Genomic DNA, 14978 nt, shown 5'->3' with positions numbered 1-14978 from the left:
CTGGCTAGTGGCTACCTTATTGGATAGTGCAAAAATGAATATTTCAATAATCACAGTAAGTACTCTTGGGCAACGCTGGTCTAGAGAATCTTATTTCATCAAATAGAAAAAGAGAAATAGAAACAGAAAGTAAGAAAAGAAAACTAAAGTAAACAAATACATGCCATGTCTGAGGAAAAATGTATAGTGAAAAGACCATGCTTTTTGTTTTCAGATAAACATGTACTCACATTCTGGCTTTGCCACTTTTTATATGAGAACCTGGGCAAATTCTTAAGCTCACTGAATTTATTTTCTCATTTTTAATTTTAGTACAATAATAGCTGCCTGATAGCATTGTTTTGAGGATCAAATGAACTAATGTATATATAATGACAGGCACTATAACATTGACAAAATGGTAACTAGTATTATTTCACATGTTATTGCAATTAATCTTTACAACAATCTTATGAGATAGACATTATTAGACTTATTTTAAAGAAAAGAAAGTGAGGCTCAGCTGTGTGGCAGTTAAAATTGATGGTAAGCTATTTCTATTTTCACATATTGCAATAATACTTCAGTAGTAATATCGATTTGAAGACAATTTAAATCACAAAATTAATACTTAAAGACCAAATGATCATCTAAATAGACGCAGAAAAAGCATTTGATAAAATCCAACAACCTTTCATGCTAAAAACCCTCAACCAACTAGGCAGAGAAGGAATATATCTCAAAATTATAACAGCCATATATGACAAACCCATAAACAACATCATACTGAATGAGAAAAGTTGAAAATATTCCCCCTAAGAACTGTAACAAAACAAGGGTGCCCACTGTTACCATTTCTATTAAACATAGTATTGGAAGTCCCAGCCATAGCAATCAGGCAACAGAAAGAAATAAAGGGCATCTAAATCGTGAAAGAGGAGATCAAACTATTCCTGTTCGCTGATGATATGATCTTGTATCTAGAAAACCCTAAAGACTCCTAGAATTGAAAAATAAAGTCAGCAAAGTATCAGGTGACAAAATCAATGTACACAAATCAGTAACATCTCTATATACTAATAACAGTCAAGCTGAGAGTCAAATCAATGACTCAATAATATTCACAATAGTTACAAAGAAAATAAAATACCTAGGAATATACTTAACCAAGGAGATGAAAGATCTCTACAAGGAGAACTACAAAACACTGTTGAAAGAAATCATAAAGGACACAGACAAATCAAAAACATTCCTTGTTCATGGATTGGCAGAATCAATATCATTAAAATGTCCATACTACCCAAAGTGATTTATGCAATCCCCATCAAAATACCAATGTCATATTTCACAGATCCAGAAAAAGTAATCCTAAGATTCATTTGAAACCAAAAAAGAACCTGAATAGCCCAAGCAATCTTAAGCAAAAAGAACAAGTCTGGAGGCATCATATTACCAGACTTCAAATTATACTACAAGGCTATAATAACCAAAATAGCATCAAGCTGGCATAAAGAACTGTATATAGCATCTCTTCTAGCATCTTGCAAAGGAGGTAGATCCAAGACAGAGACAGATAGGAGAGGGGTGTTAGTAGGGAAGGAGAGAGGTTGTAGATAATAGAGACAAAGGAAGCAGCCTCAGATTTAAGTCTGAAAGTAATACAACCTAAAAGTATGTGTGATGGGTAATGCATAGTCTCATATGTCCAGCGGTAGAAGTTATTAGAGGCTGAGAAATAGCCCTCGACCACATGGTGAGATACTATGCAAAATATTTTCCTATAAATAGGAAACAAACAATCTACAAATAATTGAGTTTAAAGCCTCTCTCTCTATATATATACCTTTTAAAATATGGCTGATAAATAAATAATGAGATTATGATAAAATTCTTTGTGGTACATATTCAGCTGGATAAAGGCAGTAACTTTATCATGCACACATCACAATGTTAGATTTCTATCATAAAGGAGCTAAGTAATCTGTCCAGTTTCACAAAGATAATTTGGCAAAGAATGATAATTTGCCAAATTATCCTCTTAAGAGGTTATATCAATTTAACTATATGCCAGCACTTTATAAGAAGGCATATTTTTCCATACCTTACACAACACTAAGTATTATCAAATTATTTAATCTTTGTCAATCAAGTAGGTGAAATAGCCTCTTTCTTTTTAATTCATATTCCTTTAATTGTCAATGAAGAATATCTTTTCACAGGATTATTGGTAATTTGTATTTATTTTTCCAGGAACTACTTATTCATTTGTTTCTTTCACTTCTATTAGAACAGTATTTTGACACAATCGACAACTAAATTAACAATTTTAATGCTTCAGGAAAGAAAAGCCATTAGTTTAACTTTAAAGCTCTAGTATTATGGTAAAAAGTAAGATTTTTCTAATTCTTATATTCAAAAAATATAAGGCATTACCTCAGATTTAATTTCAAAGTACCAACAGACGTAACTGAATAACTCTTTCTTGAAATAAAATCCTTGAGGAAACCCTAATCTTGAACTCATATCCTGAATACAAACACTATTCAATGAAATGTGACTAAAGTTTTATCTCAATAATATATAAGCAATTAAATCTTCCATTACATTATCAAAGATTTACTCTTTATTACATTTTTGATCACTGTTTCATCATAATAATTAAGAAACAAAGATTTATGAACATAACTAATTTTGCTATAAATTGTACCCTGAAAGCAATCAAACTCTTCTCTAGTGACAAAATTTATGATTTTACATAAGCTTATAACAGATAGCTATTAATATTATTAATTTTACCACAGTATACTCCAATATGAATATGCTCATTCTTTTTGATGTTTATTGTAATACATTAATCAATTTCACTGTAAATCCCTTGAGGGTATTAACCCTTACAACCTTACATACACACTAAATATATTCGATAAATAAATGAGTAAGTTATTTGGGAGCAATATAGTGATAACAAAAAACCCAGGAGTAATCTATTCATATTCCTTCACCAAGCAGCACATGAATTGAGAAAAGGAATGTCTCTCTGTACAGCAATTGAGACACCCTGACATCCATTTTGTGTCATACATTCAAATCTGTTGTTTAGAGCAGAGTTTCTCAACCTCAACACTACTGATATTTTCAGCAGATAGTTCTTTGTTGTGGTAGGCTGTCCTGTACACTGTAGGAAGTTCAGCAGCACCTATGGCTAATGTCTTCACATATTGTCAAATATCCCCTAAATCGTCCTGGGTGTGAACTGCTGGTTTAGAGATAATAAACAATAGTCAAAGTGAGACTCCTTTGAGGGCATCAGAAACTTGGGGAACAGCTTCAAGAATCCCAATATGGCTGCTAGGAAAAACACTCTAAGGCAGGGTAATCCCAAAACTCCATTCCTCTCATCAGCAGTCAATCCACCATAATTATTAAGCCTTCATCTTGTACAAGTGATTTGTGGGCAAGCATTTGTTAGTTTCTTCAATCCTATCTGGCCAACTTTATAGATTCCAAATCCCTTTCTAAGAGCTAGACCGAGCATCCTACCTTAGCTAATCATCTGTACTACTACAATATTACTGAATAATAGAAAAGAGATTATTTAATTATATTACCTAGGGACTTTTGGCTGAGTTATTTCAGGTAAAATTCCAATAGGTAAGATGGTAAGTTCAATATTGAGAAGAAATGAACGCATAATCATTTCTAGCTGTGGTTCTGACACAAAGATAAGCACACACAATGCTCATTAATAAATGTTTCATTGCATTGCTCCTGAACAAAATCAGGAGATAGGTTAAATATTTAAAAGTAGAGTGCCTTATGTTTTCTAAATTCAAAAATAAATTATTAATTGACTTTAATGTTTGAAAAGTACTAAAAACACATTAAGATTTTTCAAAATTCCCTTAAAATTTTATGCAACAGAAACAAAAAAGTGAAGAAACTGATTTAATTGCCTATAATAGAAAACATCCATGTTTCAAAAGAAAAGAACTCAATTAAAAGTCAAATTTTTGTATTAAACACTCTGACATCAATGACACTCTTATCTCTAACATTCAGTGTCCCCATTTCCAAAATGGTTCTTCTACTAAGTTTTAAGGATGAAATGAGATTAAAAAAAAAATAAGTAAATTTTAAAAAGAATAAAGCATTATTCTAATGTAAATATTAGCAATATTGGGCAAATTAATGTAACATTACACAGAACTTTGATCTTCAGAATTACCAAAATTAGTGACGATAATGAGTAAAATCAACATATTTCTCAAAACATGTCACTCTGACCCAAAAATATAATTCACTTTTCAATACTTCTAAAAAAAGATTTGGAATTTTAAATATGATAAAGTATAACTATAAAGCAACAATAACATTAATATTTAAACTGTTCAACTTTTCTAAATACTTACATTACTTGCAAACTTTCTGCTGTTAAATTATTCCACATAATCTCATTTGCCTGAAGATTTTCATTTTCTTCTAATAAGGAAGTATCGAACTCAATTTCTTGTTCTTTAGCGGTCGTCGTTCTAGTAAAGCATGCCAAAAATTCTGATCAATACGAAAATGCTATCATAATATATTTTAGTACATACCAAAGGCAGAATATTTGTTCTTCTCCAAAATTATGTTAACAAAGTAAACACAAATAGTATAAATCAAATTAAACTCTAGGCATGTAACTTGAGCCTTAGTTTCCTCATTTGTAGAATGCAGATATTAACCTGGTTTATTTTTGTCACAGTTATAATGATTATAAAGATGCATTCATGAAAAGTCATTGGTGTACCATAAAGTTTAATACACATATAAAGTGATAGTATTCTTATTATATGAATGTTAAAAAGGAAATAGAATTTCAAGGACTAAATATGGATTTAAGCAATGATATACTAATAACTGATATTTTTAAATATCATTATATAAATTAAATAGTTATCATCATTGAGAAAAGACTTTGAGATAAAAGCAGAGAAGTCTGAAATCTCCCATGTCCTAATAAGCTCCTAAATATTTATTTTAATTTGATTAACTATTATATGATAGAAAAACTAATATTGTCATAAGTCCTTAAAGAGGAATGAAAATATCATACCTGTGAACATCTATGAAATTATTGTATTCTGTACTAGGATCTATCTGTTCAACCGACGTTTGAATCTCTTTATGGACATTCACTATTTCCTCTGTAACAAGACTGGTTATTTGGCTGTATTCATCAAATATACCTTTTCTGAAAACAAAAATAAAATTTTACAACATTTTAAAGTTTTATCAACAGAAACACAGACCCAAAATGGATTCAGAACAATAAATTTACCAATATTTACAAATGGTGGTTTCATGCATCATCTTATTTCACACACCTGGAGCACAAGTACAGATTAGCAATTTACATTTGATATAATATAATAATTGCAAATGATTTAGAATAAGGCATTATCTTTTCAAACATGTATTTGATATATTCAAAATGTAGGACCAATATTGATAACTTTCTATGATTAAATATTCTCATAGAAATTTTGTATTCCATAACATGAAACTCTGACCAACTCCTGACTCTTTAATGTTCCTTTCTAGTGTCTGCCACTTCCTCACATGCCTTACTTGTTGATTCTTCTCTTGCTCCTCTGGGACTCTGCTCTTTTTGTATATTTAGTTCAACTGGTTCTATACTTTGAATAATATCTAAGTTTCTTCTCCTGACCTCCAGCCAGTAGCAAAAATGTCATCAAGGTGATTAACCTGGCCTAATAAATGCAAAAGGAAAAAAACTATTCCGTCACAAAGAACAGATCCCTACTTAAAAATGCTATGCTGTAAAAATATGCCATGGGTTATTAGTGGCATCAACAGCAAATGTGGGAAGACAAGCTTATCCTGTATATGCCCGAATAAATATAAAGCATGATTGTTTTTCTTTTCCACAGTCATTACTCATAAAAAAGTAATCCTTACCAAATCTCCCTTATTAGGAAGCATTTTCTCAATTACTCTCTCTCTCTCTCTCTCTCTCTTTCTCTCTATCTTTCTTTCTTGACAGCATCTCACTCTTGCTCAGGCTGGTCTAGAACTGGAGCTAAAGCAATCCTCCCACCTCGGCTTCCCAGAGCGCTAGGATTACAGGCATGAGCCACTATGTGAGCCATCGTGCCGACTCAATTACTTTATTTTAAATAGCAAAATACTGTTTGTGTAAAACATTAGAGTTAAACTGCTTCAGGCAATGCTAGTTTCAAATGACTAGAGAAATTATCTGACAGACACAATTTAAAGAAAAGGGGGAGGTAGAGAAATTTAATATATAGTTAGTCAATACCCCTGGAGTTATGATCTCCTAATTGAAAGTACTGAATGTTATTAACGTAAATGAGCCTATGTAGATAAGTCTTATAAAGCGATACAGTAAATGGCTGTGATATGCAGATCATTAATCTTCACCTTTAAGACAGGAGAGAAAAAAGGAATCCCCTAATATTATATGAATAGATATTTGTCACATGAAATTCAATTTCAATGATATCACCATACTTGGATTTTTAAAAGGCTAAATCTAAAATAATGTATTACAAAATAAAGATAATATACCTTAGGAAACAATTCTATGTCTCAAAAACATGTTCTAGTGATGATAAAGATACTGTTATTGAAAATTCATGTGAACAGTTTGAAATTATATTGATTCATAAAATGAAAGTGGAAAAGAAAATATTTATAAGTTGATATATAATTTAAAGTAGAGAAGAATAACTAAATTCATGAATTAAATATTTTAAGTAGACATTTCACTATTTTATCAACACTGAAAAGTTTACATATTCAAGTTGACTAAAAACACTTATTTTGTCATCTTACTGTGAATATAGAGGATCGCCTAAAATTAGTCTTACCTATAAACAAGTATATACCATCTAGTTATCTTCATACTTTTACATAAAGAGAAGAAAAAGTCAAGCAGAGTCTGAAAGGCAGCAAAAACAAACTTGATCTAATTTCAGAGGTGAAGTCATTATTGCCCAAGACATATTGGGAACCTACTTATCCCTGATCTGGATTAGTTGTATGTAAATAGAATAAAATAACTCAAGGATAGCTAGTTGTACTAAATCTGTTATGACACCAGGGAGCCCTTCAAAGGAAACGATGAAGCCATTTTCATTAAGGTTAATTAATATCAAGGTAACAGTTGATCCAGTGTTAGAGATTTTTTTTAACATTTCTCCTTTTGAATAATTAATAAAATAGAAGATGTGTTTTCCCACACAACTTGGAAAATTTTACAGAAAAGAATATTTCTAATACAATTAAAATCTCTAGCTTTTGGTAGCCCCAGGTATTCCTTGGCTTGCATTAGACTAAATCCTATCTCTACCTTTGTTTTCACATGGCCTTCTCTGTGTCTCTCTGGGTCCCCTCCTCTTCTTACAAGGACTCTAGTCAATGGATTTAGGAGCTACCCTAAATCCAGAATGAGTTCACCTTGAGATTCTTAACTGATTACATCTGCAAAGACTCTACTTCCAAATAAGGTCACATTCTGAGATTCTGGGTACACATGAGTTTGGGGGGTACACTATTCAATCCACTACATCCTTCTCATAGAAAGAGTGCTGGGTTCATCGGAAGATCTAGCTTAAAGTTCCAGATCTGCCACCTTTTAGCTTTGTGATTTTGAGTCAGTCCTGGCTTGTCTGTCACATTTACAATCTGCTCTTCTTAACTCTCCAGGATACTGTAAGGAACAAGTGAGCAAATGAGCAAATATACATGAAAGTGCTTTGCAAACTATATTGCATTGTATAAAAGGAATATTTTGTTTTAGAAATTAAGATTTTATCTTTAATAGTTGCTTTTAATAGTTGCTTTTATCTTTAATAGTTGCTTTGGCACCCATAACTTATTCAATATTCAGGATTCCTCTTATATCATAACATGAAAAATGTTCACAATCATCTTTCACATTAATTTACTGCTACACTTCAAAATACACAAAATGTAGGAGTTCATGTGCTAATTTATGTAATTACAGATAAATTAACTAGAATACAAGAACCTGCACTTAACTGGCTGAAGTTCCTTCTCTCACAATTTACAACTTACTTGTGAACTTTATCTCCACCTGAGAGATAACCAACCACTTCTTTCTTCTCTAACTCTCCTTCACTACTACCCCATTTTCTTTCCCTCTTCCCCAACCCTACACCTAGTCCACAGCACTCTAACATTGAAAAATTCCCCTATATGCATTTTCAGTGAAAGAAAATTGAATTTAGTTATTTGGAAAGCACTAAACTAGCTAATAAAGGAGAAGAAGTTGACCAAAGGGTGGCTCATCTTTTCCTGTTCCCTTGTATCCGTGTATATGATAAATGTCTGTGTATTTGACTTATTGATTAAAGTATATTGTTAGCTCCTTCAAGGCAAGAATTACAGCCTGCTCATCTCTATTTCCAAAAAGACCAGGTAGCATGCTTTTCATACAGTAAAACTTCAATAAGCATCTGTTGACTTTAATTTCATACAGAAACAAAGAACAAGAAGCTAGCAAATAAACCTTCAAAAAATCCTTTCCTTGAGGCTTTTCTCAGTTGTTCAAGATTTAAATGCCCAACACTCTAGAGGCAGACATTCACTCCTTAATACCTGTCAATTAATGAATTTCTTTTTCATTTCAATTTTCAGCAAAACAAAAACATACAAAACAAGGGCCATTTTGGGGGCTAGCTAGAAGGTTTAGAAAATGAGCACAACCTAAATGGACAACAGAAGTGAAAAATCAAGAAGGAACAAGGTCTGAGATACCCACTGGGCTGGGTCAACAGCGTCAATAGCAAAGCTTGTCAAGCAAAAGCTTAACTGGGAGAGAAAACACGTTGAAGTCATTTTATGAAGGGATTTTATGATAAATAGAAAATGTATCTTACAGTGATTTTATCATTTCTTCTTGCATCTTTTGTAAGGAGTCCAGAAGAAGAGGAAGTGTGATATCATAATACTGACTCTGATGAAGCTGTGCCCCTTTCAGTGCCAACACATACTGATTATGCAGCACATGAAGTTTCATTGTGGCTTTGTCATAACGTTCCTTGGCCTTTTCGGTTTCCTTCCCTGAAGAAACATTGAAGAAAGTTAGCAAAAAGCAGAAGAAAAAACGTTTTGTCTTCACTACATGCAAATTGGATTACCACTATTTTATGTTATTTTGCACATTTTATGAAAAATCAACAAAAGTTTATTGAATATATACTGTGTGCTCAGCTTTATGCAAAGTACCATTGATTTGCCAGTACTCTGCAGAGACTGCTATGAAGGAGGCAAGCAGGATATTCATGTGAATACAGGTCAATGTGCAACACAAAAAATACAGATATATGATCCTTTTCATCTTCATATACCAAATCTTCTTTATACCAAATTGATACAACAGTGCACATGAAACTGTAAAACCAAGAAAATAAGAGAGTTTGTAAATAATATTAAATTTTGTGCTCTGTGTTTGACATATCGATAAGACAAGGGTAGTCAGAAGATGCTTTGTGAAGGAGACAGACCTTAAAAAATAGGACATGTCTGGAAAAGTATAAGAAAGATAAACTAGACAATAGTCCTTCCCTCTCACCTTCCCTTTCTCCTTTCATTCCTTCCTTTCTTTCATTCAATGAATTTTATTAACTGAAGACCACTAGGAACTGTGCTAAACAATAGGACTTCAGCATTTGTCAAAATCAGAGTCCTTGACATAGCGCCTGGTGAATTGGAATACTGAGTAAATACATGGAAAGAATAAACAATGTTACATAGGCAAGCAAAGAGATAAGCTTACCCAAAGAAGATAGTAAGTTTTGAGGAAGCTGAGAAAATACATCTGTATAGGTAGAGCTGTGACTTGAAAATCAAGGGGAGAAAATCAAGGGGAGAAACTGGGACTTCATATGGAAGAAGTCTGGAAGATACTGATAATGTTATAAACAACTTTGTTTATAACATTAATGTTATAAACAAAGTTGTTATAAACAACTTTTTGTGGTTCCTTTACTAAGGTCATTTAGAAAATATTTACGGATTGCCAATAAAAATGAATAAATAGTAAATAAATGAAAATTTTAAGCAGATCTTAAACTTTTGATGCAAATTGAACAACCATTTCTCATCAATTTAGATCAAGGAAATAAACTTTTCAAAATATTTACTAATTTCAGCCCTCCTTCCAAAGAAGTCCTCCAAACGAATCCTCCCCCCCCAGAAATAGATCTTAAGTGAGAATCTTTGACACCAGAAGCAACGATCTGAGTATTATTCCCCATTTGAGAATCTCTCTAACCCAGAGCAAAAAGCAGAGAAAAAGTTGAGGGGCTTTCGCAGAGTAGGGAGAGTTCAGACGCTCAGACCATGCCCAGGAAGGGCAACTGAGTAAGTATAATTCCCTTGACTTTATCATCACCCCTCTAATTCTGAGACACAGGAACTATATTTAGATGGCATAAAAGAAAACAAATCTTCCAGCAGACTAGTATGTCTCTACTACCAACAAATTCTAGTGTTCCCAAGTACTAGAACCACCACTGACTTCTAGGGAGCTGCATATAATTATTTTACATAATTCTTTAGCCATAGTCCATTAGTCCATTAGACCATACTCCATTACCTAGCTCCCACACATGTGGATATTAACAATTGTCCAAGTTATTCATAAAATGTTCCCCTAAATGATCTATTTCATTTTATAACATAAAGAACTTCTCAATGAGAAAATAATTTTTTCACCAGAGTATCCCTCTTATGGCTGACTAGAAACAAGTTCAAACACTAGAGTGGCAGGGAAGGAGCAAGATTATTAATTCAATTCTGACCCGAAGGAAATCAGAAAAAACCGACTAAACTTTAACCACCAAAGAAGTGGTTTTTCACACTTTCTGACTACAACCCACAGAATAATACATTTTATGTCATGAACCAGTAAATAATCATATAAATATTTAAATATATTACTTAAATATAAAATAATTGTCCTTAATATGAGGTACACCTTGAGATTTTTTTTTAAATTCTATTCTATTTGAATTTTGAACTTTTTAAAATGTTCATCAGAATCCAATAAACTTTTTGCTTCAGTTAATATAAATCCCTAGAGAAATTTTAACTCACTCTACATGGCACTTGGGACTATTTTATTAACTTAGCGATTAATAAATCACTTCAATAATACTCATCATGAATGATTCTTAACATTCTCAGGAATATATACTTCCACATGTTCAGTTACTATAATAATTTTTCACAGAAGAATATAATACCATTTTTATCTGTGAATACTGCTAATATATATAGTTCCTGCAGAAATACATTTCATTAAAAGTCCTCAAGAGTCAATGCAATTGAGATATCACTGGCCAACCCCACAGCCTTCCTCTAAAAATGACCACCACCTTCTGTCCCCATAAGTCAGGAGAAGACCCCTATATGAAGCTGCCAACCAAGACCCAAGGTGCATACCTGACCATATAGGAACCAATCTTTTGGCTATAAGCTAAGTTGTATTAATTCCTGAATGAGAGTAAAAGTTCACTAACTACTGCCCATTCTGGGTCTATTTCAAGGTTTTAGGGTTCTTTGCTTTTGTTAATTCACCATTTTTTTAAAGCTAATTTAAGTTTCTGTTACTTGAAATTGAACAAATAGATTCTGACAATAACAGTTCAAAAGGTCATGTATAATTATTCTGATAAATTAATTCCAAGTAATAGACATTTTCTACGGTCCACATGTTCATAATAAGAAAATATAACAAGCACAAGAGTATTTAAGTATTGTATTCTAATGTGTTAATTTTCATTCTCAGTTCAAAAGGTATAACTAATCAATCCATTGAATTCCACATTTTGTCACATTTTTTAAACCTATTGCTTTTTTATGAACTCTATTATTCCCAATTAATTCCTTAAATTTTTTAGTCTAACTTCAGGAGATAATCTTTCCACACAAACATTTCATGGAGACATTTAAACCACCCATCTGTCCTCCTAGTTGCACAGATTTTTAAACTGCACACTACCCATCTGTCTTTCTAACTGGTGCAGAACGATTCACTAAATACACCACGTTCAGCTCACTAAGACTTTATGATCCAAGATCACACACTAGAACAGAATTTCCAAGATACTTTTCTTCTTTATTAAATATATGTATCTCAAACAACCTGAAGAAAATGATTATAGCCAAAATCTAATTACCAACAGCTTATCAATGGTCATTAAAAATACATAGAAAAAAATTAAATGCCTTTGAAAATATACAGTGTAGAATCCATTGCACTGAAATAAAATAATAATGAATTCTTCAAAACCACCTCAGGTTTAAAACTGAATTTGAGGTTATGTTTTAACAGGTTTTTGGGGAGACTACTCTACAGCTCACATACACTTCTGCATTTGGTTATAAAGTATACTAATGCATGCACACTATCTATCAATCTACCTATCTAACTTTATCTTCTTCCCTTGTAGGTAAGAGCAAACACTTTTAAAAAAACGTTCCTTTCCCACGATTTGGAAAGGTATTTTATTGTACTTTCTCCTGATTTGTTTCAAAATAAATCTTTACGGTACCATAGAGACTATGTAAGTAAATTCCAGAAATGTTAATACTATGTGAAAGCCAATGTTGAAAATAAAATTTTTAAGATTCTTTTTACTTAACAAAGTTATTGCAATAAAGTACCTAACTGCCATATTTATTTGGTTCAGAATGTCAGATCACTAGTACACTTTCTTAACTTTTAAAAAACTATATATCAGCTTAAAATTAATGTGAAGTACATAGAGGGAATAAATTCTTGTTGACAGACATAAAGTCATATCTCTGCTATGCTTTTTTTTTTTGAAACAATGAGAGGCGTTGATGCAGGGCATGGAGTTGTTCTACTTGTCAAATAAGAGGGAGGAAAACATCCAATTTTCCCTCCTCCACATAATAAAAGTCATGAGGAGATTGAATTATAATTCTTTTGCCACCACCTGTTGACAAATCTGTTTAATGTTTTGTATTATAATATTGTAATAACAGAGTATATAAACAACATGTCATGACATAAACAATATTATGAAGCTAACAAAACTCAATTATGTAAGTTTGACATTTACAAGAGACAAGCTAGACTACTCATTAAGCCAGTCTAGAAAGTCAAGTATTTTTTATTATAAATTTCTGGAGTGCTTACCATTCATTATATATTATGGTAGAAAGCCTATTGATAATAAATAAGTGAATATTTTCCAAAAATAAAGCACCTACAAGCAGACTCTGCTTTGATTTGGATAACTAAACATTCTACCATTTTCCTTTCTTTCCAAACATTAGTCTTTAACTTTAAAATTTTTACTTATTACTCTAAAATTCCTATCCTAGACACACTGAATAAGAAGACAATGAACAGGAATTCATCTTAACTTATAAGTTACTTAGATCAAATGCACACATATGTTTTTTCACATGGAAGTTAAATTCAAGTATGATACATGTGAATAATGAATGAGTTGCCTATTTTACTTAGTGTTGGTCTGACAGAAATAATGTTAAGAAGTCAGTTTTAGTCTCAGCTTCTCTTTCGATTAGCTGTGTAGCCCCAAGCAAGTATTTAATCTAAATTTTAGTTTCTAACTTTCAAATATGGGAGTTAAATTATATATCCTTCCTCATTCATTGGTTATGATGGAGGTTAAATGGCAGAAAATTGTCAAAATGCAGTTAATAGCAAAAGGTTAAATTAAGCATAGAATCTGGAGAGCCAAAAAAAAAACCCTTCTGATCATATGTTCCTAAAAAGCATTAAAAAATATAATGGGCATATCCATACTTTGCCACTTTTAATAAATTTCTTGGTATAAGATACTTTGATTTATCAAGAAGTATTTATTAAACATTTATTATGGGTTTTAAACTGTTCAGAGAACTGAAATAATGATACTATTTAAAAATTCAATACTTTCAAAGAGTAAGCTCTCCAATTCTGTGTAATATCATTTCTTTGTGCATAGTGATTGCTAGATTCAATTGACCCACAGTCTTTTAATAACCTGTAAATTGAAAGACATATCAAGTCCAAATCTATATTCTATAATATAACAAAACTGTGAATGAGGGAATTCTAGTTGGCTGGGATAATGGCAATAGAATAATTCTCCCACAAAACATCCAAAAATATAATAAAGAAAAAAAAAAAAACCCACACCCTCAGCATAACTATTTAATAACATGCAGAGAAAGTCCAAATTTTAAGTTGGCTGTGAGTAGAAAAATAAACACCAAATCTCTACAAATGGTCTCTCACACTCCCACTGCTAGCCTTTGTGAAGACCAAGGGCTATTCTAGGGGAAAAATGCACTAAAGAAAGAAGAGCAGAGCTAGTAGCAGCATGCTTAAGACTGATCTAAAAGAACTATCAGAAAAAGAAGGTCCACTCTACATGTGAAAATACTGAAAAAGTATAGCAGTGGATCACACTGACAACAGAAAACAGACTTGGAAGTTCATACGAAAGTTAAGAGAACCAATCTTAGGTAACACTTCAGAGGGAAAAATGATCAAAATGAAGAAATCTTGGAAACTAAGAAAGGGAAAAAAGAAGCAAGAAAAGAAAACCTAAAATCCTGCAGAAAATAAAATGAAACTAAAAAAATAAATAAACCCTCATCAAAAATCATAAAGGTTATAAGATTTTAACACACTTGCAAGTGAACAAGTCAGCTGGCCCTTAAGGGATGCTGGCAGAAGACACAAGATTCCTGAGACAAAGACAAAGAACAATTTATTACTCAGAACAATATCAGTAACTAGAGTATCAACATTTGTGGAAAAAAAAAAACATGAACAAAGTCACATGACAATTGACAAACTAGTAGAAAATATTTGCACCATACATAACAGATAAAGAGCTATTCATTGTAATATATAAAGAACTGGCCGGGCACAGTGGCTCACGCCTGTAATCCTAGCACTC

General features: G+C 32.1%; 1 protein-coding gene across 1 annotated transcript in view; it reads right to left on the bottom strand.

Moving 5' to 3' along the window:
* The window catches only part of FER (fer (fps/fes related) tyrosine kinase), a 403356-nt gene that overhangs the window by 292414 nt on the left and 95964 nt on the right, over nt 1-14978 (bottom strand). The window contains exons 7-9 of the mRNA XM_012647371.1: nt 8907-9090; nt 5075-5212; nt 4389-4508 (exon numbers count right to left, since the gene is read on the bottom strand). Of these exons, the coding sequence (XP_012502825.1) occupies nt 4389-4508; nt 5075-5212; nt 8907-9090 (442 nt within the window). The remainder of the gene's footprint in view (nt 1-4388; nt 4509-5074; nt 5213-8906; nt 9091-14978) is intronic.

Source organism: Propithecus coquereli, unplaced genomic scaffold (assembly GCF_000956105.1).
Source record: "Propithecus coquereli isolate 6110/MARCELLA unplaced genomic scaffold, Pcoq_1.0 Scaffold265, whole genome shotgun sequence".
NCBI lineage: Eukaryota > Metazoa > Chordata > Mammalia > Primates > Indriidae > Propithecus > Propithecus coquereli.
The sequence above is the reverse complement of the archived record's forward strand: the minus strand, read 5'-3'. Positions and strand labels throughout refer to the sequence as shown.